This window comes from Phacochoerus africanus, chromosome 11 (assembly GCF_016906955.1).
Source record: "Phacochoerus africanus isolate WHEZ1 chromosome 11, ROS_Pafr_v1, whole genome shotgun sequence".
Taxonomy (NCBI): Eukaryota; Metazoa; Chordata; class Mammalia; order Artiodactyla; family Suidae; genus Phacochoerus; species Phacochoerus africanus.
Window position 1 is genome coordinate 120,810,509 of NC_062554.1, and position 24,034 is coordinate 120,834,542.

The 24,034-nt window shown below is 42.0% G+C and overlaps 3 protein-coding genes across 6 annotated transcripts in view; 1 reads left to right on the plus strand and 2 right to left on the minus strand.

Annotated features, from left to right (window-relative positions):
• Positions 1 to 14,522, minus strand: part of LOC125111753 (torsin-1A-interacting protein 2-like) — a 32,875-nt gene extending 18,353 nt beyond the window's left edge. The window contains exon 1 of the mRNA XM_047753820.1: positions 14,444 to 14,522. The gene's annotated coding sequence lies outside the window, so the exon portion shown is untranslated. The remainder of the gene's footprint in view (positions 1 to 14,443) is intronic.
• Positions 1,265 to 18,299, minus strand: LOC125111754 (torsin-1A-interacting protein 2). 3 transcript variants are annotated; one of them, XM_047753823.1, is made up of 2 exons: positions 18,174 to 18,299; positions 1,265 to 4,074 (listed from the first exon to the last, which is right to left on the minus strand). In XM_047753823.1, the coding sequence occupies exon 2, from the start codon at positions 3,401 to 3,403 to the stop codon at positions 3,008 to 3,010; it is 396 nt and encodes a 131-aa protein (XP_047609779.1). In that variant the 5' UTR covers positions 3,404 to 4,074; positions 18,174 to 18,299; the 3' UTR covers positions 1,265 to 3,007. The 3 variants fall into 3 exon arrangements, with proteins under 3 accessions (XP_047609779.1, XP_047609778.1, XP_047609777.1); XM_047753822.1 differs by lacking the exon at positions 18,174 to 18,299 and adding an exon at positions 14,440 to 14,576; XM_047753821.1 differs by lacking the exon at positions 18,174 to 18,299 and adding an exon at positions 14,444 to 14,566.
• TOR1AIP1 (torsin 1A interacting protein 1) overlaps positions 17,552 to 24,034 on the plus strand; it is a 51,301-nt gene continuing 44,818 nt past the window's right edge. Inside the window, exons 1-2 of one of the 2 annotated variants that reach the window (XM_047753819.1) lie at positions 17,552 to 18,345; positions 20,343 to 20,420. In XM_047753819.1, coding sequence (XP_047609775.1) covers positions 17,856 to 18,345; positions 20,343 to 20,420 — 568 coding nt within the window. In that variant the 5' untranslated portion in view covers positions 17,552 to 17,855. The remainder of the gene's footprint in view (positions 18,346 to 20,342; positions 20,421 to 24,034) is intronic. The other variant, XM_047753818.1, reaches the window with a different exon arrangement.

Here is a 24,034-nt window from a genome sequence, read left to right on the forward strand (position 1 = left end):
CCTAACTATGAAGTTGAGTATTCTAGAATAATCTGCAATATTTTAAGGCAAGTGAAGTCATACTAAAAAGACCTATGCTGCAAAGCTACAAGGCTTTCTAAATTTTCTCCCTTGCCCAATTTTATGAACTCTACCACATGATGTTCTGAGAGCTGACCATACATCAGATATGTGATGATAACCACGTATGAAGGCAAAGTGCCTTTCTTAAGGTAATGTTAAAATTAGTGTTTCTGACTCCTTTCTCTTGCCCATATATGCACATAGCTTATAATGACACCACAGAGAACTATTTGTGACGAAGGCTACAACAGTCCTGATTATTTAAAAATAAATAATTTTTAATTAATTTAATATTTTAATATAATTAAATTTTTAAATTTTTATTTATTGTCTTTTTGCCATTTCTTGGGCCGCTCCTGCGGCATATGGAGGTCCCCAGGCTAGGGGTCCAATCGGAGCTGTAGCCACCGGCCTACACCAGAGCCACAGCAATGCAGGGATCTGAGCCACGTCTGCAACCTACTCCACAGCTCACGGCAACGCCGGATCCCTAATCCACTGAGCAAGGCCAGGGATCGAACCCGCAACCTCATGGTTCCTAGTTGGATTTGTTAACCACTGAGCCACGACGGGAACTCCAGTCCTAATTATTTTAATGGAGAAAAATGTAACTGAGTTATAACCTGAATATTCGCAGTGACCTTCAGTCTGAAGTGAAACCTCTTTATATGTCACCAGCAAAATACAGTAACTATCACTACCTTGCAGTACTCAGTTCCTATCCTTTTAAGCTAGGTAACTAAATACCATGGATATGCTGCTATGGTATTTCTCAAAGTATTTTTCATAGAGCACTGGATAGGAATCCCCTGGGGCACTGTTTATAAAATGCAGATTCCTCGGCCCCAAGAGCAATCTAAAGAATTGACATTTTTGTAACATCAAGAAATCTGCATGTTTCAGATTCACCCAGGCACTGATTTGAAAATCAACTGTAGAAATCTATTCAATATGTCCTTACTATTTAAGAAAGAGATTGGTTAAAACAAAAACAAAACCCCTTTTCTCTATTTCTCTGATATTTAAAATTGCACATGTTTTTTACTATGTGTCTGAAAAAGTTTAAAGGACAATATTGATCATAACACCATCCTCAAAAGCAGTAACTCAAAGTAAGTCTTCACTTTTTTAGAAAGAGCTTTAGGGTAGTGAAGGAGTTATTAACCAAGGGTTAATGGTAAACTAATTAGTCTGCACTCAATTTAGCAGTCCACAAAGTTTATTTAGCAATAGAACAGGAGAAAACTTCCATCATAACAGACATAAGGCAGATACAAGGTAGGTCTCTGGGGTACATTCTTTATATAGACTGACAAATGACTTGAGGTTTCACAACATGTGGCAGGCATGACTTGCTGCACACCCACAGCCATTCATTCCTCACTTCTTCCTTCCTAAAAGAGTCCTGATTTAATTATGGGAGAAAATGTGTCCTGCTCAGGCAATGCCAACTCCTTTCCCCTTTTCCAGGTTTCCCAGGCTCCCTTGTGAATCAGTCCCTTCTAATGAGATGTAAGGAGAAAAAAAAAAAAAATCTGTGAGGGACATTTTTGTTTGTTTTTATGGGCGCACCTGTGGCACACGGAAGTTCCAGGGCCAGGGTCGAATAGGAACTGCAACTGTGACATGTGCTGCAGCTGACAGCAATGCCAGATCCTTAACCCACTGAACCAGGCCAGGGATCAAACCTGCATCCTCACAGAGACAATGGTCGGGTCTTAACCCATTGAACCACAAAGGGAGCTCTTGAAGGGACTTTTGAGAACGATTTTCTCCCCAAATTCTCTCTTGAAGGGAGAAAACTTGTTTGCTCCCTACTTCCAGCCTTTGATTGGGACAGAAATGTCTGGAGCAGCAACAAGCCACACTGAACTCATTGAGGAAACAACTATGAGGACAAAAAGTCAACATGATAAGGATCCCAGAGGGGAAAGATGGAAAGAACCCGGGACTCTTGAGAACAACACAGAGTTGCGACACAAGCACTGGATTATCTAGCATTTTAAGTGGAATTTTAAAACTGTTCAGTGGCCTCTGAGATGTTTTCAACAATGTTTTCTACAAAAAGTTTCTTAACCCAAACTCTAGTTCCAGGATTCTCACAAGTGGAGGCCAGAAAGAGGCCAATGTCAGGTAAGACCTTCTAAGAAAAATGCTTCCCCTGAACTGTTCATGATATATATGGACTCAAGCCTAATACCCCCTTTTGTCACCTAGCTCCTAGTACAGGTACTTTTCCAGGGGAGGGCATTCTAAGTTCAGTCACCACAAAGACAGGACAGTCTTTGCTTATGTAGAGCCAAGAAACTGTAACAGTGGCATTTCTGCCTGTTTTTATGTAACCTAGATAGGTGTTGTGTGACTAAATGTGATTTTGCTGACAGTGACCAGTTACTGATAATGTCAAAGCCCCACTGAGGATGGGCCAGAGCCAATGATGAATAAATTTTACACACACACATATATATATTTATCACTGATTAATATATAAGAGGTGAAATTTAGAGCAATGTAGTTTCTTATTAAAGTGTCTAGTTGTTTTACTGGAATAATCTAGAATCCAGCTACAAGGATGCTTTCCCACAGAAGTTATCACTAGAAATATCATTATGGTACACAGAGTATGGGGCTTCTCCTCCGGGACTTCTGTGAAATCATAATGTCAATAATTAGGCTGTAGGGACTTTTAGGAGGAAAAAGCTAACTCCAAAACATAGGAAACATGGATTAGTCAGGTTCTACATAACAGTCTGGCTTGGAATACTGATTATGGTCATGCTGAACAAGAGAGGCATAGACCCTGGAAGCAGATCCAATTATTTAAGAAGTTTCCCAAAGTAGTGACAGTCTGGATCAGATCTAGAAAGGAGTCATTTTTCCATCCTCCTTGGGCTACTAGTACAACACCCTCTAGCGTCTCCATGATTTTGACTGTTTTAAGAAGTTACTTGCTTTGGCCAAGCTTTTTGTTCAAGGTTTTATCTGTTCTGGTCAGAATTAACTGTAATGCAGGGTTAAAACCAGCCACTCTAGAGTCATGTATTCTTTTTCTAACCAGTGGAGGACCCAGAAGAAATGGGTGGCAAGCTTTTTCAAAGGTCCACCTGGTCAGATTTTGGGGAGCCCACTCAAGAGGGAAAGACCAAGGAAGAACAAGGCTTCTATTAGCAGGATTATCGGGGTAACACTCAGGGCAATAATCAGCTCTGTTAATGCGGTCTAAGAATACTTGGTAACACTCATTTTCAACCAGTTCCGTTTGGTACAACCAGTGGCCCAGTTCTAAACTAGGGAACCACTGCTGTCCACAGTCAGGGCAATGTGAATTATCTGAGAACATTTGGACCTAGAGAGGTAACACAGAAAGCAATGTAACAGTAAGAGGTAACAACGACAAAGAGAGACACCCGAATGACCAGTCCTCTCACAGGTTTGGCTTAGCAATTTCTCAGTCCACCCAACATTCCTCGGAGAGGGTAATATCTGGCTTGTACCTCCATGCACTTCTTTAAGATTTCGTTGTCTATTTTTCACTCACTTGCAACCCAGTCTCTGAACTGAGGGACTGATGCAGTCTATGATGTTATCAGCCACTGACTAGCAGCACAGATCTCAGACTAGCTCCTTTAAATCCCAGCTTCTCAAGAAAAGACAGGGTTCTAGTCTAAGTGAGTTATTTTTTCTTGTGTGTTATCGGCTGGTGGTATCCTGCAGAGGCACCTGGCTTACTCTGCTTTGCTGGTAAGTTATTACGTCTGCTTGGTGAAACGGAGGAGCTGACGGGTCCAAAGGGTCTTTGGTAGGTGCTGGCTCTCTTGCCGTTGTAACACACGTACCCAAATCTTAAGGCTTTGGCACTTTATAGCGATGTAGAAGGGTCAGGAAAACCTGGTAGAGTCCTCTTGAGCGTGGATCCAATGAAGTCTTTCTTGGGAGAACCTTAACAGGACCCAGTCACAGAGAAGTAGCTGCTGCTGAGTTGGCTGAAGGGTCTGGGGATGCTTCACATACCTGTAAATGATAAAACTTCAGACGACTCATATGGGCTTTGAGTTGCTCACAGTATTATTAGAAGCATGCACCTGGAAATCATTTGGGTCAGTCAGGGGAGATGAGAACTGTCTCATGGGTTTCCCCATGACAATTTCATATGGGTTCAAATCAGTTTATCTGTTGGAAGTTATGCTTAACTGGGCAATAAGGAGGGTTTAGGTTCATTTAAGATTTGTACTAGCTTATTTTTACTTATTTATTTGGCCATGCTCGTGGCATGTGGAAGTTCCCAGGCCAGGGATCCAACCCACACCACAGCAGCAACCTGAGCTGCTGCAGGGACAATGCTGGATTCTTAACCTGCTGTGCCACAAGGAAACTCCAAGCTTAATTTTTGTCTAGGACTATATATATCTTTTTCCTACTCCTTTCGTACTCTGGGAATAATAAAGTCTGTATAATTATGTGTAATTAACATGGTAAAACTTTGAGATTTCTCTTATCTCTCTTCTGTGAAATGGGTGCCATAATGGGTAGGAGAACATGAACAATGGTGCCAGCCTTCCAAAACAGACTTCAGTCCGTGCAGGGGAAAGCTTACAAAATCATTACATGATATTTTTGAAGGCTGAAAAAGAAACCACCAGGGACACGTCTCATTGCCCACATCTATCTTAATAGGCTCATACACATTTTAAGTTGAAAAAGGCAATTAAGGTATAGTCCTGGGCTATTCTTGGAAAACAGAGTAAATCAGCTGGCATTCACAGATGCTATCACCTTTGTACTGCATGACACTGAATGGAACAAATAAACAAGGTGGGATAGAGCAGGATGTATGGGACAGTGAGATGGCCACCGAGGGAGTGCCACAGACCATCAGAGCACAGTATACCCTCTGCCTTTCTCCAGTGTTCTGTGAATTCCAGGGCCTGATCCTGTGCAAGCACTAGGGAATACTAGGGAAGGTGTAAGGGTTAAAACTGCATAAAGATATAGCCTGAAAAGCAGAGGGAGTTAACACCCTTAGTTGTGACCAAGAAAGAATTTTCCTTATAGATTATCAATAGTGGCTGTGATTCTGAGATTTTAAAAAGGCAACTTCATTTTATTTTTTATACATAGCATCTCCCATTTATTCTATGAGTGCAGTATCTTGGTCTTCTGAAGTTTTTTGTTGTTGTTTGGTCTTTTTAGGGCCTCACCTGCAGCATATAGAAGTTTCCAGGCCACGGGTTGACCCAGAGCTGTAGCTGCTGGCCTACGCCACAGCCACAGCTTGATCTGAGCCATGTCTGCAGCCTACACCAACCACAGCTTGCGGCAATGCCAGCTCCTTTAACCCAGTGAGTGAGGCCAGGGATCAAACCCGCATCATAGATACTGGCTGGATTCTTAACCCACTAAGCCACAACGGGAACTCCTAAAAAGGCAACTTGAAAAGACAACTAAAGAGTAGCCTCTGACAGTGCTGCAACATGGGGCCACCCCAGATGAGGTGAGAGAGAAATCACTCTAGATATACTGATGTGTTTTTTTTTTTGAGGTTAGGTGACAAACCATGCATGAGGGCTACCAATTCGGCTCCTCAGGCAGAAGATGGGGTTCCTGACTCAATGGCCACTATGGTGACAACACAGGGTGTAACAGATTTCACTGAGTATCTACTGTTAAAAGCCACTACAGTAAAAGTTTCGGTTGTTGAATTGGGAAATCCTGGGTGTCCAAAACATGGAGCAGATAGATGATGAATAAAACCCACAGGGTCATGGGGTTTAGCAAAAAAGTTAGTGCTAAAATTATATGACTAAGTCTGACACAGAAAAGATAGAGGCTTTTGGATTTTAAGAATGAAAGGGGGAAATTCAATTAAAACCACAAGGTACTATTTCACATCCGCCGATTGGCAAAAATTAGTAAGTTGGACAATGGGAGCTTTTTAAACCCTGGGCAAGACTATCCCTCCGCCAGGACTCCACATTTCCACCGGCAAAGTCAAGAAGTAGCCCTCATGCTCCAAAAGCTCAGAATAAATCCACCCTTTCCCCAACCTTCATTTCTCCAACTTTGAGAATTCAGCAATCATTAGAGCTCCAAGTATTCCTGACTGAAGAGAACGCCAGTGTTCCCTATGTTCCAGATAAGGACTCCCCCCACCCCACCCTCGGTCCTCCAAACCACTCTGGGTAATAGTCGAAAGTACTAAATGCTTAAAATAAGACCACCTATTAGCAGCCTCCTAACCTCATTTCTTAGCCTTATCCCTACTGGTAGAGAGAAGGGGGCCTCTCAAAAATACTGCTGACAAGATTCTCAATGTACCCCCACTTCTCATCCTTCCAGCTTCACTACCTATCTACTGGAAAGCCCGAGGACCAATCAGTCTCACATTATCTATACCTCTGTTTATGCCAGTCACGCAGGAAGCCCAGAGCTTCGGGTTATCCTTCAACCCCTTAGTCTCTAAGCCCCATATGGCTCTGAGGGCAGTAATATCCCCTCTCCCTGCTTCATTACCCACCCCCAACAAAACATGCACCATTTTGATATATTAAATATTTTGGGTTTTGTCTCTACTAAAACCTAAACTCTGAGAGTAGGGCGTTTTGTCTTTTTATTTACTGCTCTACATGCTCAATAAACATTTCTTGAGTGAGTACATGGTGAGAATGGAGACTTACTTGAATCCCTATCCCCTAATGACAGGAGCATAAATTAATATAGCCACTTTTGGAATTAACCTGGCATTATCTAGTAAAGCTGAGGATGTACACTTCCTATATCTCAGTAATTGTATTTGTAGGTAACTACCCTAGAGAAAACTACATGTGCTTATTTAAAAACATGAATAAAATGTGCATTGGGGTATCCCCTTACAGACAGAGATGAAACTCAAGAATACGGAACTAAAAAATAAAAAGCAAGTAATGGAAGAATACACACACACATACTCTCTCTTACACAGTTTCCATTTACATAAAATGTCAGTATACTGTTTACAAATAAATACGCAATAAAGCCAAAAAGAAAAGAATAAGCACAAGGATAATCATGACTTTGGATGGGAGGGGAGAGGATGGGATTAGGAAGGCATACAGGGGTGGGAGAACTTGTCTCTCATTAATTTCCCACTTTCACTCAAAAAAATCCAGGATAGGCTTCAGGTAGTCCTAAATCCCCTGAAGTTACATACAGCCTTTTTTTTTTAAATGTACGTAAGTCCTTTTTTTTTTTTTTTTCTGGGAAGAGACTACAGTTGGCCCTTAAACAACATGGGGGTTAGGAGTCCAAACTCTAAGCAGTTGAAAATCTGCATATAACTTATAGTCAGTCCTTCATAGATGCAGTTCCTCTGTATCCGTCCTTCTGCATCCTTGGATTCAATCAACTACAGACCGTCTAATACTGTAGCATTCATTGTTGAGAAAAAATCCACATGTGTGTGGACCCACACATCTCAAACTGTTATTCTAAGGTCAACTGTACATACTTTTAGACTCCCAAAGGAATGTGAAATGGTTCAGAACCATAATGGTTCCTAATTATTTTACTATCAAAGGCAATGTCTATTCTTACCCGCCCCCACCCCAAATCTCACTTGGAAAATGCCTAAACCACCAGCATTCTTGTAATAATTTCATTTTCTCATTTTATTCATGAGGTAGATCTGCCAAATGAGAACTTCTAAGAAAAGAAAACTCTTTATTAGCCCTGGTTTAGAAATTTTCAATAGTCAATATTTTCAAAATTTCAATATTCAATAGTTACAAATAATATTCAAAACTCCTATAACGTAAAAGTAGAAAGATTTAGGTATTCTGGATTTGTTTTCCTTCCTCAACTCCCTTAGCTTAAGTCAAAAGTAATTGATTTGAGGTAAATGTATGATTACCGGCTTGCAGAAATGCTGAAAATGCCTTAGGAACCACCATTACTCTAATGACCACTGAGAAAACCACCATGTACTAGGCCCAATGCCAAGTACTATAAATACAAAGAAAGAAATCTTGTAGGACTTTGAGATGTGCAGAGAATCCAGATTGGAACCAGTGCTTTAGGTAAAGGTTACGGGCTTTTAGGTGGATATAAAAATTGCCTGTAGAGATCACAGGAAATTCAGGAGAGCCCACAGAAGAAGCTGGGATGTCCTTATTTTCAAGCAAACCTAGCCAACAACAGCAGGCAAAAACCAAAGTTTAAAGGGCTTCTCTATCACATAACTGTTAACACAGCTGTCCTTCAGCATCAGTGGGAGATGGGTTCCAGGTCCACTCATGGATACCAAAATCCAGAGACACTCAAATCCCTTATATAAAATGGCATAGTATTTGCACATAACCTACCCACATCCTGCTGCATACTTTAAATCATCTCAAGATTACTTATAATACCTGATACAATCTAAATGCTATGTAAATAGTTGCGAAGGCACAGCAAGTTCAGGTTTTGCTTTCTGGAACCTTCTGGAATTCTTTTTTAAGAATATTTTCAATCTGTAGTTGGTTGAATCCACAGGTGAGGGACCTGTGGATACAGAGGGCCAACTATACAAAAGAAAAATACAAATCAGATTTTTTTCTTTTTACGGCCACTCCTGTGGCATATGGAAGTTCCCAGGCTAGGGGTCCAATGAGAGCAGCAGCTGCCACCTTACGCCACAGCAACCCTGGATCCAAGTTGCATCTGCGGCCTACAACATAGCTTGAGGCAATGCCGAATCCTTAAGCCACTGAGGGAGACCAGGGACTGAACATGCGTCCTCACAGACACTATGTTGGCTTCTTAACTTGATGAGCCACAATGGGGACTCCCCAAATCAGATTTTGTGTGTGAGTGAGAATTAAAGTAAATTTAAGATTCTTCATGCAGCTTTATTAGAGGAAAATTTAGAAAACAGTACTTTAATATCAAAATAGAAAATGCAGTTCTATTTTAAACCAGTGAAATTTCTATCTACTAAACAACGGCAGCTCAATACATATTAAGTAATTATCATCTCTAAATATTCTGATTCTATTATCATTCTTCGATATTTCCTAAATGGAAGCTAGCTCAAATCTGCCTTGGATAGACAAGAATTCCCTTGTTCTTTTTAGTGGCAGGATAATACAAGTTTCAGACTGAATCGGGATTGGGGTAACTTCTCTGAGAAAATATATTCTTTAAACTTCAACCTCAGCCAAGTTCACATATAATATAGAAAATCAAAAGAACACATAAAAAATATAAATATTCTAAATTTTCTAGAGTTTCCATTTTAAATATTTTCTTCCATGGATTATTTTCTTCTAAGGCCAATCAATAATCAAAACTATTATTTTGGAGTTCCCGTCGTGGCGCAGTGGTTAACGAATCCGACTAGGAACCATGAGGTTGCGGGTTCAGTCCCTGGCCTCGCTCAGTGGGTTAACGATCTGGTGTTGCCGTGAGCTGTGGTGTAGGTTGCAGACACGGCTCGGATCCCGCGTTGCTGTGGCTCTGGCGTAGACCGGTGGCTACAGCTCCGATTAGACCTCTAGCCTGGGAACCTCCATATGCCGCTGGAGCGGCCCAAAGAAATAGCAAAAAGACAAAAAAAAACCCAAAAACAAAAAACACTATTATTTGTATGAGAAAGTTTCTTCACTAAGTTTCATACACAAAGTGAAACCTTATGAGCTTCATATTTCAAAACGAGTTCTGAATTCAGACATTGGGAAATTACGGAGTATGAAAACAAGAATCACTCTTTAAATTCACATAGTCTCAATAATTCCTTGTTAAAAATATATTATGAAAATACATGGTCCTGAAAAACAGTTTTCAGCCTGTTTTGTGAGGAGCTACTTTTTTTTTTTGTCTTTTTGTTGTTGTTGTTGTTATTGTTGTTGCTATTTCTTGGGCCGCTCCCGCGGCATATGGAGGTTCCCAGGCTAGGGGTCGAATCGGAGCTGTAGCCACCGGCCTACGCCTGAGCCACAGCAACGCGGGATCCGAGCCTCGTCTGCAACCTACACCACGGCTCACAGCAACGCCGGATCGTTAACCCACTGAGCAAGGGCAGGGACTGAACCCGCAACCTCATGGTTCCTAGTCGGATTCGTTAACCACTGCGCCACGACGGGAACTCCTGGAGCTACTTTTAATTTGGCAAAGCCTGGAGATCACAGAAAGAAGTTATATGGATGACAACAATCTTCAGCACTGTTTAGCACACATGCTGTTCCCTCTTACAAAGAACAGATAAGCTGAATGGGGGAAAAAAAAAAAAAACGTTCTTTGGTCACCCAAGAACTGACAAACATAGCAGATATGCGTGTGTGCATTGCTGGCATTCCATAAAAGGGAACAACTGGCTTAGAATTTACTGGTGCATTTCGATCTTCTTTGCCCTCATGGACTGAAAGTCCATGGTTCAAATTCTGTCTAGAGTTTCAATTTAAAACACCTGCAGCTAAACCTTTAAGGTTAATATGCACTTTTTAAACAGGGAGATCTAGTGCCAAACTTAGGTATTTCTGCAATGGTTTTGTGTGTGCTGAAAACTAAGTATCTAAGTCTTGCTCATTCCTCTGTACCATATCCATTGTCATAATATGCTGGGATTATTATTTTCACCATCTCCCATTCACTTCCCAGTGTTTTCACTGAATAGTACTTACTCCAAATTTTTGAAAAGGAGGTTGAGAAAGTACTAAAAACTAGAAAAAGCACTGTACTTACTTCCTCAGGGAACTGTTCCTTATATGGGGACTGGATACCTGGATTAGTTCAGATATGTATTTTTTTCTGACTACAGAAGGTCTCTTCCTTCTTACCCTTCCTCTTACTTCCTCCCAATTCCCTTGCCTTGTATCTCAGGTTTAGGTTGACCCATGTAGAGGCAAAAAGCAATGCACAAAGGACCAGAGTCGGCTATGATTTCTGACAAATTCTTGGAGTTGTTCCTTCTCAAACCCTATGTCAGTATGGTGTCATGACCACTTACTTTATGGGTTAAATTCTAGTACTGCCATTATTCACTTTGTTGCTCAAGTTGTTCCAACTTTGGCCGTCATGAGCTCCTTCAAGTTGCTTCCGTGTCCTTTCAACAAGCCAACTTTTTTGAGCATTTCCTTAATTCAAGGCATCACAAGATGTTCCAGGCTTATCTTGTATTCTCCCTGTCCCAGCCCTGGAATCAAGGACTTCTCAAAAAAAAAAAAAAAAAAATTCCTGGTTCCTTTTATCAGAGGATAGTGCTTAAAAACAAGGGCTCAGGTGCCCACTGCTACTGGGGCTTCACTATGAAGCACCACTAATATTTGTTTCCTTACGAAACTCATTACCTGGAAATCATTAGCATCACCTGGGAGCTCATCAGAACCTCAAATTCTTGGGTCCCATCCTAGACTCACCAGACCAGAATCTTTGAGGGTCTGGTGCAGGAATCTTCGTTTTAACAAGTTCACCAGATAATTGTGACACCTGCTATAAGGTTAAAGAAGCACTGTTTCAATGAAGAAAAGCTGGTTTCCTGTCACTATATACCATACTTACTATGTTTATCTCTAATTTTAAAAGGGTACATTTAGTCTTAATAAGTTGTCTCGGGTATAAATCGTATATATTTTTGTTTGTTTTGGGGCTGCACCCGTGGCATATGGAGGTTCTCAGGCTAGGGGTCAAATCGGAGCTGGAGCTGCCCGCCTACACCACAGCCACAGCAACACCAGATCTGAGACTTGTCTGTGACCTACACCACAGCTCAAGGCAATGCTGGATCCTTAACCCACTGAGCGAGGCCAGGAATCGAACCTGCGTCCTCATGGATGCTAATCAGGTTCATTTCTGCTGAGCCACGATGGGAACTCCTAAATCATATTTTTACTGCCACAACTAATAAAACCATAAGTGAATGCTTCACCTGTTAAGGCACTAAACACATCCCTACCCTTGTTTTTCTGAAAAATTTGTTTTACATGTGGTGGTCATGGTAGTTATAAAGCACAAATACTGTTTGTTACTCTTATACAAAGAAGTTGCACATCAGCCTCCAGGATCAACTCCTGCCTATATATGTGACCCAACATCCACACAGTGAATCTATAAATATGAGACCCTTGCAGCACTGTCCTCCCAAAGTCAGACTGCCTAGGCCTGAATGAGAGTTCCAGCACCTGACATGGTGAACTCTCCCCCATTTCCCTGGTTTTCTTAATCACAAAATGGAATAACACTACCTAGATGAAAGCAGCATTATGAGGGTTAAAGAGAAAAATGTGCAGCCCTTAATACTATGGGGACACAAAAGATGTCTCAGGAAGTGTTTATAATTATTTGAACTATTAAGTAAAAGTGCAACTAGACGGTTGTTTTATTTTTTGGAGTGGGGAAAGCAAGAGGAAACTGGGCTAGAGGAAAGTCCCGTTGTTTCTTCACTAGACGGATGAGAACAAAGGCAGAACCAGAAAGCTCTATTTATATAATTAAAGCTCTGAGAAATTTACAAACCAGTGTTTAAATTTGCATTTTTTTCAAAAATTTTATTACATTTAGATTATATATACCCATGGTCAAGGGCTAAAGAGTACATAAAAGTCAAAATAATTTGATTTGTTGAGGTAGTGGAATTACAGGTGAATTTTCTGTCTTTTAGGGCCACACCTGCAGCATATGAAGGTTCCCAGGCTAGGGGTCAAATTGGAGCTGTAGCTGCTGGCCTACACCACTGCCCCAGCAACACCAGATCCAAGCCATGTCTGTGGCCTACACAACAGCTCCCGGTAATGCCGGATCCTTAACTCACAGAGCGAGGCCAGGGATCAAACCTGCGTCCTCATGGATACCCATCAGATTCATCTCCACAGAGCCACGACAGGAACTCCTTTTCTATTTTGATTACCAAAACCATATGCCAATTCCTTTAATATTAGTTAAGAGTTAAGCAGTCCAATTAATAACTGTTTCCACTTACTGAGTCCTTAAACTATCCCATTTAATTTTCTTTCTTGATTCATAAATATTTGATCTGCTGTGCAAAACTTATAATAAATGATAAACACTATACTGAATTCTCTCTTGGGGGACACAGTAGTAGCCATAAAATATAGACTATTAGTGAAATTTTAACACAATTACAATTCTAAATACAAAGTTAAAAGCCTAGAGCAAACTGTGCTTTTCTGAGCAAACTTTCCTTCGAGAAGTTCAAGTGACACTTCAGAGAAATTGGATTTCTGTTGCATACAGTTTACAATTGTTTCCTAGGCAAAAATAAATTACATACCAGACACTACACATTATTAAAATTCCCAATAATCCTCAAAGAATTAGCTAAAGTCTTAAGTTACTTTATGTGTGAATTATAGAGACTCTCGGGCTAGTATTATCTCTGCGTTAGGAAGAAAAACAAGTGAAACAGCTTAAATGAGTCACGTATGGCTATGTGATAAACCAGCAGCAAAACTGGTAATCAAGTTGTGGACTCTGCATTCAGCATAATAAACATTACTGAGGGGAGGCTCTCAAAATTGTCACAGCAAATGTCAGTTTTTCCAACTGTTCTAGTCTACACAAAGGCTTTCAGGAACGTTTTTAGTTTCTCTACCACTAGTTCCTTTTGAAATTAAATTATTTTCCACTGGCCATTTATATACGAACCCTGTGCTTGAAAAACAAAACTGATAAATATGGATAACAACCACAGCCCGATTCTTAAAAAACAGAGATTAGGAAAGGATCCAAAACAAAATGGTTTATGTTGGATCTAGATCCAAAACAAAATGTTTTAAAACCGAAAGACAGGTAAAATTGAAACAAAAATAATACGTTGAATCAGATTAAGATAACTCATTTCTGTATCTGTGTACGAAAACAAGCACTACTGATTTAGTAGAGAGTACACTTTTTTGAAGGAGGGAAAAAGAAGAAAACTTTCTCACTAGGTATGATAATACAGTTGGGAACACCTATACGCTATGTAAGAAATTAGTAATTATAGAGTCTTACTTCAAACTTGGTCTTTTCAGTACCATTAAGGCTAAAAGGCGGGGCGGGGGGGTGGGCACTATCTTACAAGGATCAAGACGACGAATAGATGGGATCCTGTTAAGCACGGAAGAAAAGAGAGTAATCACCACCTGTACTGGTAGTTTGCCCGTTTACATTTGAACCTTACAGGAATTCTGCTTCTCATCGCAAAGTCCGAACCAAGCATTTATTCCCACCTTGCTCTATTTAATGTTTACACAATTGTTTCTCTTTTTCCACTCCAAAACAAAAATATACCTCCAACCTGCTCCGTTTAAGGGTTTTGCGGTAGGGAGGTGGGGGTGGGGAGGGATCGTTTCTGAAAGATATTTAAAAAGAAGATATCAGATCAAATATTAAAACATGGAAAAGTTGTATATACATTTTACTCACTTACAAATTCTAGCGGGGCTTTAAATCGTCGACTGTCAACGTCAGGAGAGCCCTTCGAGGGTCCTTTCTGCTCCCCAACGCCGGGCTGCACCCCTCCGACGCGGCAGAACAGAACGTCGTCCCCGTCCCAGCCCACGTGACGGCGACCTCCGAGGGGAGGGCAGGCGCCCGCGGAATGCTGGGACTGGTAGGCGCCGGCCCCTCCTCCCTGCAGTCGGCACCTCCCTCTCACTCCCCGGCGCCGGCCAGCGCCCGGGCACGAGGCTGCAGGCGCCGTGAGCGCGCACTCGTGCTGCTCTCTGACCCGCAGGCGAGCGTCTCTCTGCCAGACGTCGGATGACTCTTAATTCTCCCTTTAAAAAACCCCGAAAGTTCATAGGCTCAAAGAACCAGTGGAACCAACACAGTGAGGGGCACTACCCAATGATAATGGCAAGCACCGGTCCGACTTGACTTAGAACCTGGCCTCTACCATTAACGAGGTGCTTGTCCTGATCTAAACCTCGGTTTGCTGGTGTCCAATGGGGCAAGGCTACTTACCTCATCAGGTGGCTGTGAGTAAATGAGCTAAAGTGCGCAAGAGTGTCTGCTAAATGACAGCAGTAAATGATGAATAAAAGCCATTATCTGATCTATTAATCTTATAAATGTGAAAATTGAGATGGCAATTTACCCGAGAACAACTAATTGGGCAAAGTCAAGTCTAAAATTCTAGTTCCTGACCTGCACCAATTCAAGACAGCATAGAAGAAATCTACATAAATCTCGATTTACCCTTTGCTAATTTTTTTCCAAACACTTTTGACCAACGCACTATTTCACTTACTATAATTTTTATCTGACTCCCATAGAATATGAAATCCAAGGCAGGGAGGGTTGGTTTTAGGTCTATTCTTTTACTGCTGTATCCCAGCACCTAGAACAGCTTTTGTCTGGTGCATAGCATAACCCCCAATATTAACTGGACTAATGCTTCTTCATGTAACTGATTTTTGGTGTCTTCACCTTGCAACCATCCTCTTTTGGCAGAAGACACAGGATTTGGGAACATCTTGGATGCTTTTTAATTGTTTGACTGCAATTTCTAATTCAACAACCAAGAGGAAGAATACTACATTCTAGTCACTTTGTTGAGTTTTAATTTCTTAATTTCAGTATATCTCAAGCTAGATGTTTTCATTTGTATTAAGTCTTGAAAATATTCTTCTGTTGATGTGAGATGGGGAGTAAATGCAGCTAACTCCTATGTCTTTAATTTACTTCCTCTAAATATTTTAATCTTTTCCTTATTAAAAATAACAATGTTACCTCTTTCTACCAAGTACAATCCCCAAAGTTATTTCCCTATTGACCAGAAATGTAGATACTATGCTTATTGACCAGAAATGTAGATACTATGCACAATGACCTGATAAATTCTTTCTCAGTAAATAACAGGATTTCTGGTTACCCTAAACTAAAAATTCATGTTCAAAAATTATCATTTAAAATAGCTCCTTTACTTAGAAATCCAGTGTCAAGAACATTAGATTTCTAGACTTAGGCCTAAGAGCAAGGTATTTCACTTAATGCCAGTCACTTAACCTGAATTTTACTATTTTGCATGTCTTCCCTAATACATGGCAAATTCTCTTAGGGTAAAGAAAACGCTCATTAATTTAATTCATATACTTATGAATACGTATTCATATATCCTAGTAGACACTTAAATTAATGAGTACATTGTTCTAATCATTTCTTCTCTTGTTCTCTTTTGATTCACTAAATTCCTCCACATACCTCAAACTCCTAAAGTAACATCCAGAGCTCATGCTTCCTTTTGGTATTGATGGCCAAGCAATTCCCTTATATTAGCTATGAATCTACTGTCTATGCAATGTCACCTCTTTTGGGCCACCCCTGTAGTCTGGAAAACATCAACAGCAGAACATCTGGTTTGACAAGAGTTTAGCTTTACCTCAGTTAGTGATGAAAGTTGGTATTTGTAAGATTACTAGATGTGGGAGGCACGAAGGGCAGAGCTAGAATTATGTATCCTTATTACCTAGACAAAAGAGGGAAAATCCTAAGCAAATATACTGTTAACGTCCAAGTTTCTAGTCACCTGTCCTGGCAACTGTTTTAAAGAGGCTCTTAATATATGCATTACTGATTAGTAATACTATAAAGTTTTATACACTTTAATGACTTTATTACAGAACCTTTATCATATTACTGATTAGTAATACTATAAAGTTTTATACACTTTAATGACTTTATTACAGAACCTTTATCATATGAATGAGTAATTTAATAGGCACCTTATAAACTATTGCCTAAAAAATAAAAGGCGGGTATTAACCAAGTGTGAACATTTCCCAGCATTTTGTTAGAAAAGATCTAAGTCCCACATATTTTCCAAATAATATCTAATGCAGGTTGACGAGGAAGAAGATGCTTTTCACAAAAGATTTTTAAAAAGTGTCATTTCCCATGCTGCTACTCCTTCAGTTTCTTTGGCTGTATTGTATAAACAAGACTAAACTAGGTGCAGTTCCTAACAGGCAGAAACCTAAGCGATTCTGCCTGTAACACAGCACTAACATGGTTTCTGAACAGTGCTGCTGGAATAGAGCTTTTATATGAAGCCAGGAATAAGACTATGTTCGCTGTGTGTGCATTTTACACACGGGAATCCACCCGAGTCAACCTGTAGATCCGATTTTGTACACTCAACAAGTGACTTAAAAACCTAAAACCGGTTAACTGCCTTCACGAGGAGCTTGAAACTAATATTTTCTCCAAGCAGAGAGGACACCTGCAAAAGTACCTTTCTTAACACCCCTGCTAGGGACACTTGGAAAGGTATGGCTAAGGCAGCAGTCGATCAAAAAGGCAGCGGGGAAAGTGCGCAACAGCTTGGGCTCAAGGACCGAAACTCCCCCTCGAGAGCCGTCTCGCCCCGCCTTCCCCAGGGACTCGGTATGGGGGCCGGGCCGGCCCGGGCGTCTCCTGCGTGCGGGCAACAAACAGTCGCCACGAGCAGCTGGGCAGAGGACTGGCTACTTGCCCCGCCAGTTGTCCCTTCTCCGTCGTCCCCCACCCCTCCTCCTCCCCGAAGGCTGAGAACAGCGACGTCCTCCTCCCTCTTCTCCTCCTCTTTGGTGCCTTCAGCCAGGAGGCGGGAGTGACCCGCGGCAGCTGACCCAGCACCGGCACTGCCTGTCCCACAGCCCTCAGAACACACCATGGGCCCAGAGGCAGGTTTGCAGCACAGCAGCGACGACGCCAGCGGCAGCCCGGGCGACTCTCAACTGCCTCCCTGACCGCCGACACCACCGCCCACTACCCCGAAAAGCCATCGCCCGCAAAGGGAGAAGAATCTACAGGCTCCCCCGAAATCATCTTAGCGATCGACTCAAGCTACGTCAACAACTATGGCGAGCGAGGAGCGGCGGGCGGAGCCGGTGAGGGAAGGATGGGGGATGTACGTCACGCCCAGGGCTCCGCTGCGGGAAGGAAGGTCCCGGCTCGCCCCTCAAAATGGCGGCGGCAGTGATGCGCCTGCGTACGGAACTCCTACGCCGCCGCGCCACAGCCGGCGGGAAGTGAGGTTCTCAGAAGAGCCGCCCGAAGTGTACGGCGACTTCGAGCCCCGGGCGGCCAAAGAAAAGGTCCCGGTGGGAAGGCAGATTCCGCTAGAAGAGTTCCGGCCCGATTCAGCGAAAGAGGAAGTGAGAGAAAGCGCTTATTACCTTCGGTCTCGGCGGCAGAGGCAGCCGCGGCCCCCGGAATCCGAGGAGATGAAAACGCGAAGGGGTACCCGCCTCCAGCAGCAGCAGCAGCAGCCTCACTCACAGCCACCTCCGCTCCAGTCGTCTCCGGTCACGACCAGGAGAGGATTACGGGACTCCCATTCATCTGAAGGTGAGGCCGACGGAGGTAACAGTCGCAGCCGAGAGCCAGGGAGGGAGTGCCGCGGGCGGGGCCGCGCGCGGAGGGTGTGCGCGCTGCGTGTGCCTACTTGCCTGCCTGCCTGCCTGGCGCTCATCCGCTCCTGGGCGCCTCTGCCCGGGTGGACGTGCGCCCCCACGCCGGGTCCGCCCCGACCGCAGGCGGGAAAGAGGCAGGGGCGGGGATGCTGGAAGGAAAGGAAGTCGTGCAGAGCGACTTCAGCAGAGCTCAGGAGCCGCGTGCATCCCGGGGCATCAGTTTAGGGGTGTCAAGGCTTGCCACTTGTCTGCAGGCCTGCACGTTAGGAAGGCGAGTTAGGCGGTAGGCGGGACACTGAATCACTCGAGGGTCGGTTTCTTGCCGGTTCTCTCTGTCCTGCGGATGTTTCTACCAAACCACTTCCATTTCCTCCTTTAAATCTCTGAGGCCAGAAGTCTCCAGCTGAGAATTTTGGATCTCATCTAATTTTCCAGTCTTTTTCCATCATTACCCAGGTAGGGAGAGAGGGAGGAGAATTTTGTGAGTGGCCGTTTTGAGGGCTGGTGTAGTTGATGAATTGCCTTGAGACCTCACCCAAATACTTAACACCGAAATGGGGTAAGGCATTTATCCCGAACTTCAAGCTCCCAGTGTCTGATAAACTTGAGCTGATCACTCTTTCCTGAGTGTGAGAGTCTCGCCAAAAATTAGGCACAGGCACATTGGGGATCCTCAGTCTAACCTCAGTGGTTAAGGAGTAGCCCAACAAAGCAAGACATCGTCTAAAGGGGCCACAAGAATACTGACAAAGTGATTGTAGAGATGTAGGAAAGTCACAGGTGAATCAACTCTCTGAATCCATCCTCTCCCACCGTGCCGTCTCTCTCACGTATAAGAGGGAGTTTCAGATGAACTTTACTGTTGACCCCAAGTAGGGCACCTGTGACATAAAATCAGGGGAGTTGAATCATAATGGGATTACATAGTGATAGACCCACTGATGGCTATGCGGAGGAAGTGGATTTTCAGTGTAGAGCAGAGTAATGGGCTGCAGGTTTACCTGTTGACGGGAGGAAGTGTTGACACACTGGAAGATGTTTTGATTTTGGAAACTGCTAAAGATATGTAAGTTACTACTGGAAGTAGTAATTCAGGACACTTTAGCCCACATATTAGTTTTTTCTCTCTTGTAACATTATAAACTTCCTGAAGACAAAGATCTTACATATCTTTTTTTTTTTTTGTCTTTTTGCTATTTCTTGGGCCGCTCCTGCAGCATATGGAGGTTCCCAGGCGAGGGGTCTAATTGGAGCTGTAGCCACCGGCCTACACCAGAGCCACAGCAATGTCAGATCCGAGCCGCGTCTGCGACCTAACACCACAGCTCACGGCAACGCCGGATCCTTAACCCACAGAGCGAGGCCAGGGATCGAACATGCAACCTCATGGTTCCTAGTCAGATTCATTAACCACTGAGCCACAACGGGAACTCCACATCTTACATATTTGAAGGACCATGTTATATTTCAATGCTTAAATTTGTTCTATGTCTCCAGTATCTGGAAAAATGCTTTAGTAGGCAGTAAATATGTTAAATTGTATTGACTCTCCCACCCAGGCTGGTGCAGTTGTATAAGCCAATTTTTTAAAACACGTAAAGGATTGACTTCTCTTTTAGTAAATCTATAAGGACCTAAAATGTTTTACAAACATTTTTCACTCTTCTCCTTCCTTCCACATCATTTATGACACTATAGCCCATCTTTGAAATTTTCTAAAGTAATGTGTTTTTGTTGTAAAGCATCATTGGTGAATAGTTTATTTTTATATTGTCTTTTTTATTGACTAAAGTCCTACGTTTTGGTAAACCTAACTGCATATTTCTAAAGGAATGGATTACTTGCATTTCTGTTTATATATTGTTGTTAATATGCATAATCTTTACTCAGTAGGTATATTCTAATTGTACAATTGTTGTATCTATTCTTCAGAGGATGAACCACCTTCACAAACTGTTTTAAGCCAAACGGTCTCAAAGAAAACTATCATGAGAACCCAAGAGACTCCAGGTAAGAAGAGTGAGGTTTTTTTTCCTTACATGCCAAGTTTTTTAATGTATATATTGCAGCCTGATCCATCAAGGGTCCCAAATCTTACCTTATTCAGAGTTTCAGTGAATCTTTTCTTTCTTTCTTTTTTTTTGGCTTTTTAGGGCCAAACCCACGGCATATGGAAGTTCCCAGGCTAGGAGTTGAATTGGAGCTACAGCTGCTGGCCTATGCCAAAGCCACAGCAACGCAAGATCCGAGCCGCATCTGGGACCTATACCACAGCTCACAACAACACCAGATCCTTAACCCAGTGAGCAAGACCAGGGATTGAAACCTCATGGTTACTAGTCGCATTTGTTTCCACTGAGCCACTACAGGAAATCCCTCAGTGAATCTTCTTTAGAGGTTATTGAATTAAGCAATAAGAACCTGTATCAAGTAAAGACAGGGCACATACTTTATTACTTACTAAGTACCAGCCACTTTGTATGTGTTAATTCATTCACATGCAAGGTAGATATACCAGTTTTTTTTCTGGGACTCAGAATAGCGTACTTTTCCTTAAGATTACTTGCTATGTGAATGAGCCAAATTCAGACCCAAGTTTGTCTTCAAAACCGTATCATTTTCCCCCAGTACCTCACTGTCACTCTCCCATGTAATAATTAGCTACTCGGTAAAACTTGTTAAGTTTTGCTTTAAGATGGATTAAATGATCTGCACAGTAAACTCTTGACACAATATGGTCAGTCTTCTTAGTTGACTACATTTCGTCAAATCTAAGGTCTCATCGGTTGTGAGATACATCATCGTTGTTTTATGTACCACCTAGAAGAAAGCAATGCTGCCAGTCGAACTCCAACATGCCATAGATTGTATGACCTCTCACAATTTCTGAGCTATTAAAGGGTAAAAACATTTGCATCTTAATATCAGTGTAACATGGAGGTAGGGTACATTTGCTAGTCTGATTAAAGTTTTAAAATCTGTTTAAACTATTTTGAAGAGCATGGGAAAGGATTAAGTCCACAAGAGTAGATGATTATAACTATTGAAACTGATCCTCTCTGGCTTTTTGGGGGGGATGGGGAGTGCTAGCACATGTGGAAGTTCCTCAGCCTAGGGATTGAGCCCATGCCAGAGCAGTGACAATGCCAGATCCTTAACCTGGATCCTTAACCTGCTGAGCCACCAAGGAACTCCCTCTGGTTGTTCCTGTTTGTTTGTTTTTTTTTTTAACCCAAGTGCTGACTTATTTCCTTATCCATTGCTTCTAATAAGATTATGCTTTATGATTTAAACTATTATATTCTCAATTTAGATTTAAGTTTATCTGGTTCAAGTTCAGTTCCAAATAAATGCACGCTTTATGCTTAATTCTTTGAACAGCCTATATGTTAATTCTTTGAACAGCCTGTATGTTAAGATTATAAACTATCTTAGATAAATGCTTTGAGCGATAGGTGCTATAATCATTTTCCAAACCATTTGGAAAAGCCATATTCTTGAAACTGTATTTACAGTAGCTTTATTGCATGCTCCTTAGACCTGAAGAAACAGAAATTCCTCATATTTAAAATTGACAGTAGGAGCTCCCTCTTTGGTGGAATGGGTTAAGAATCCAACTGAGGTGGCTTGGGTCGCTGCAGAGATGCAGGCTTGATCTCCAGCCTGGTGCAGTGGGTTAAAGGATCCAGCATTGCTGCAGTTGCAGTGTAGGTTGCAGCTGCAGCTTGGATTTGAGCCCTGGCCCAGGAATTTCCATATGCCGAGGGTATGGCCATAAAAAGTTTTAAAAAATAAAATCAATGGTAAATTTCTAAAAATTACAGAGTTAGGTAAATTGATGTAATTAAGACTTAAGCACCAGCCTGTGAACCATCATCAAACTCATAAACATTAGAATGTCTCGGTCTTTTGGAGTTCACCTTAGTGCTACATGTAAGGATTGCTAATGAGATATGTGGCTGCATAACATTGCGGGAGGACCACTGCACGGACCTTGGTTGATTGAGCTACCCACCTTGTATCTCAGGCTTTTATCTGTGTGACTTGCCCTTCCTGACTCAGAAGGCCACTGCAGAAATGGTTTAGTACTTGCAGAATCACCTTGTTCATTGTAGTACATACAAATATAAGGTATTGCGTTTTTTTCCTCGTCATACTTTATAGATGACTGTCACATTCATAAAATTATACTTTAAACATTTCTCTTAAGCTTATGCTATAGTTGGTACTGGAAAAGATAAAACATTTCCCAATATAGATGATAGATTGATGGAACCCATTCATGGAATTACTTGAAATATGGAGTTCCCGTCCTGGGCGCAGTGGAAATGAATCCAGCTAGGAACCATGAGGTTGCCGGTTTGACCCCTGGCCTCGCTCAGTAGGTTAAGGATCTGGCGTCACTGTGAGCTGTGGTCGCAGATGCGGCTTGGATTTCGCGTTGCTGCGGCTGTGGCCGGCAGCTGTAGCTCTGATTAGACCTCTAGCCTGGGAACCTCCACATTCCCAGGGTGTGGCCCTAAAAAGGCAAGAAATTACTTGGAATATATTGATAGCATACTGTGCCTTGTTGGGAGATTTGAGATACTCAGGGTTTTCTAACTCTAAAAGGGGTTTTTAAAAATCCTACAGCATCTGACACTTGGCATGTTCCTGGCTCATTCTTCTTAATAAAAGGATAAAGAGTTTAGGAAATCATTAAATAAGTGCTTATAAATCTGTCTAGCAGAGGAATTATTTAAACAAGAGGCACTTTGATGGAAAACTGCTTTAAGTACACGTTTAAGGATAGCCCCTTCCTCTACCTTGTAGAATTGAGGTTTTTAATTTAACTTCGGTATTCAAAATAGTGCCATAAATGTTTATAGGGCCATGAGTGTGATCTGAAAGAACTTCATCCAAAAATGTCCTAAAAATAAAGACCTAAACCAAGGGGCCACTTTTTTTTTTTTTAACTAAAAACCTAGTAAACACCGCTGCATCATTTGTCATCCTGTTTGGGAGGTCATGAAAAATGTTGATTGCATTAGTGTAGAACCGGGATATAGTTTGAACTCTTCTCAGTGTTTGAAGTTTCGGAATTGTATTGTTTTCACATTAAAATGGCCATTAAGGTGTCCAGTAGGTTTGATCCACCTATGCATGTGTAACTTTTTCTATGGCCAGATTCATTCCTTTCATGAGACTAATTTGTAATCTAAAGTTACATTAGGAAAATTCCGTTTACTTTTCTTGTAAAGTTAAATATTCTTAACAGTTATGGTTTCTAGCTAAGTAATTATAGTTAAATATTTTTAATGCCTTCTATCTTGTAGTGAACATTTGATTTTTTTGGCTGTTGTTGTTAGAGCATTCATTCATTCTGCAGATATTTACCAAGCACCTGCTTTATACCAGTCCCTTGTTAGATGCTGGGGGAGTGGGTAGTGGCGAGCAAGAGCAGCAGAAAGGGGAAGAAGATTGCTTCTAAAGAAGTGTACTTAGGAGTTCCCGTCGTGGCTCAGTGGTTAACGAATCCGACTGGGAACCATGAGGTTGTGGGTTGGGTCCCTGGCCTTGCTCAGTGGGTTGAGGATCCGGCGTTGCCGTGAGCTGTGGTGTAGGTTGCAGACGCGGCTGGATCC

Bases quoted from the DNA above. Each gene is read 5' to 3' on its own strand.
- LOC125111754 (XM_047753823.1), bottom strand. From the start codon at position 3,403: ATGTTCTCAGATAATTCACATTGCCCTGACTGTGGACAGCAGTGGTTC.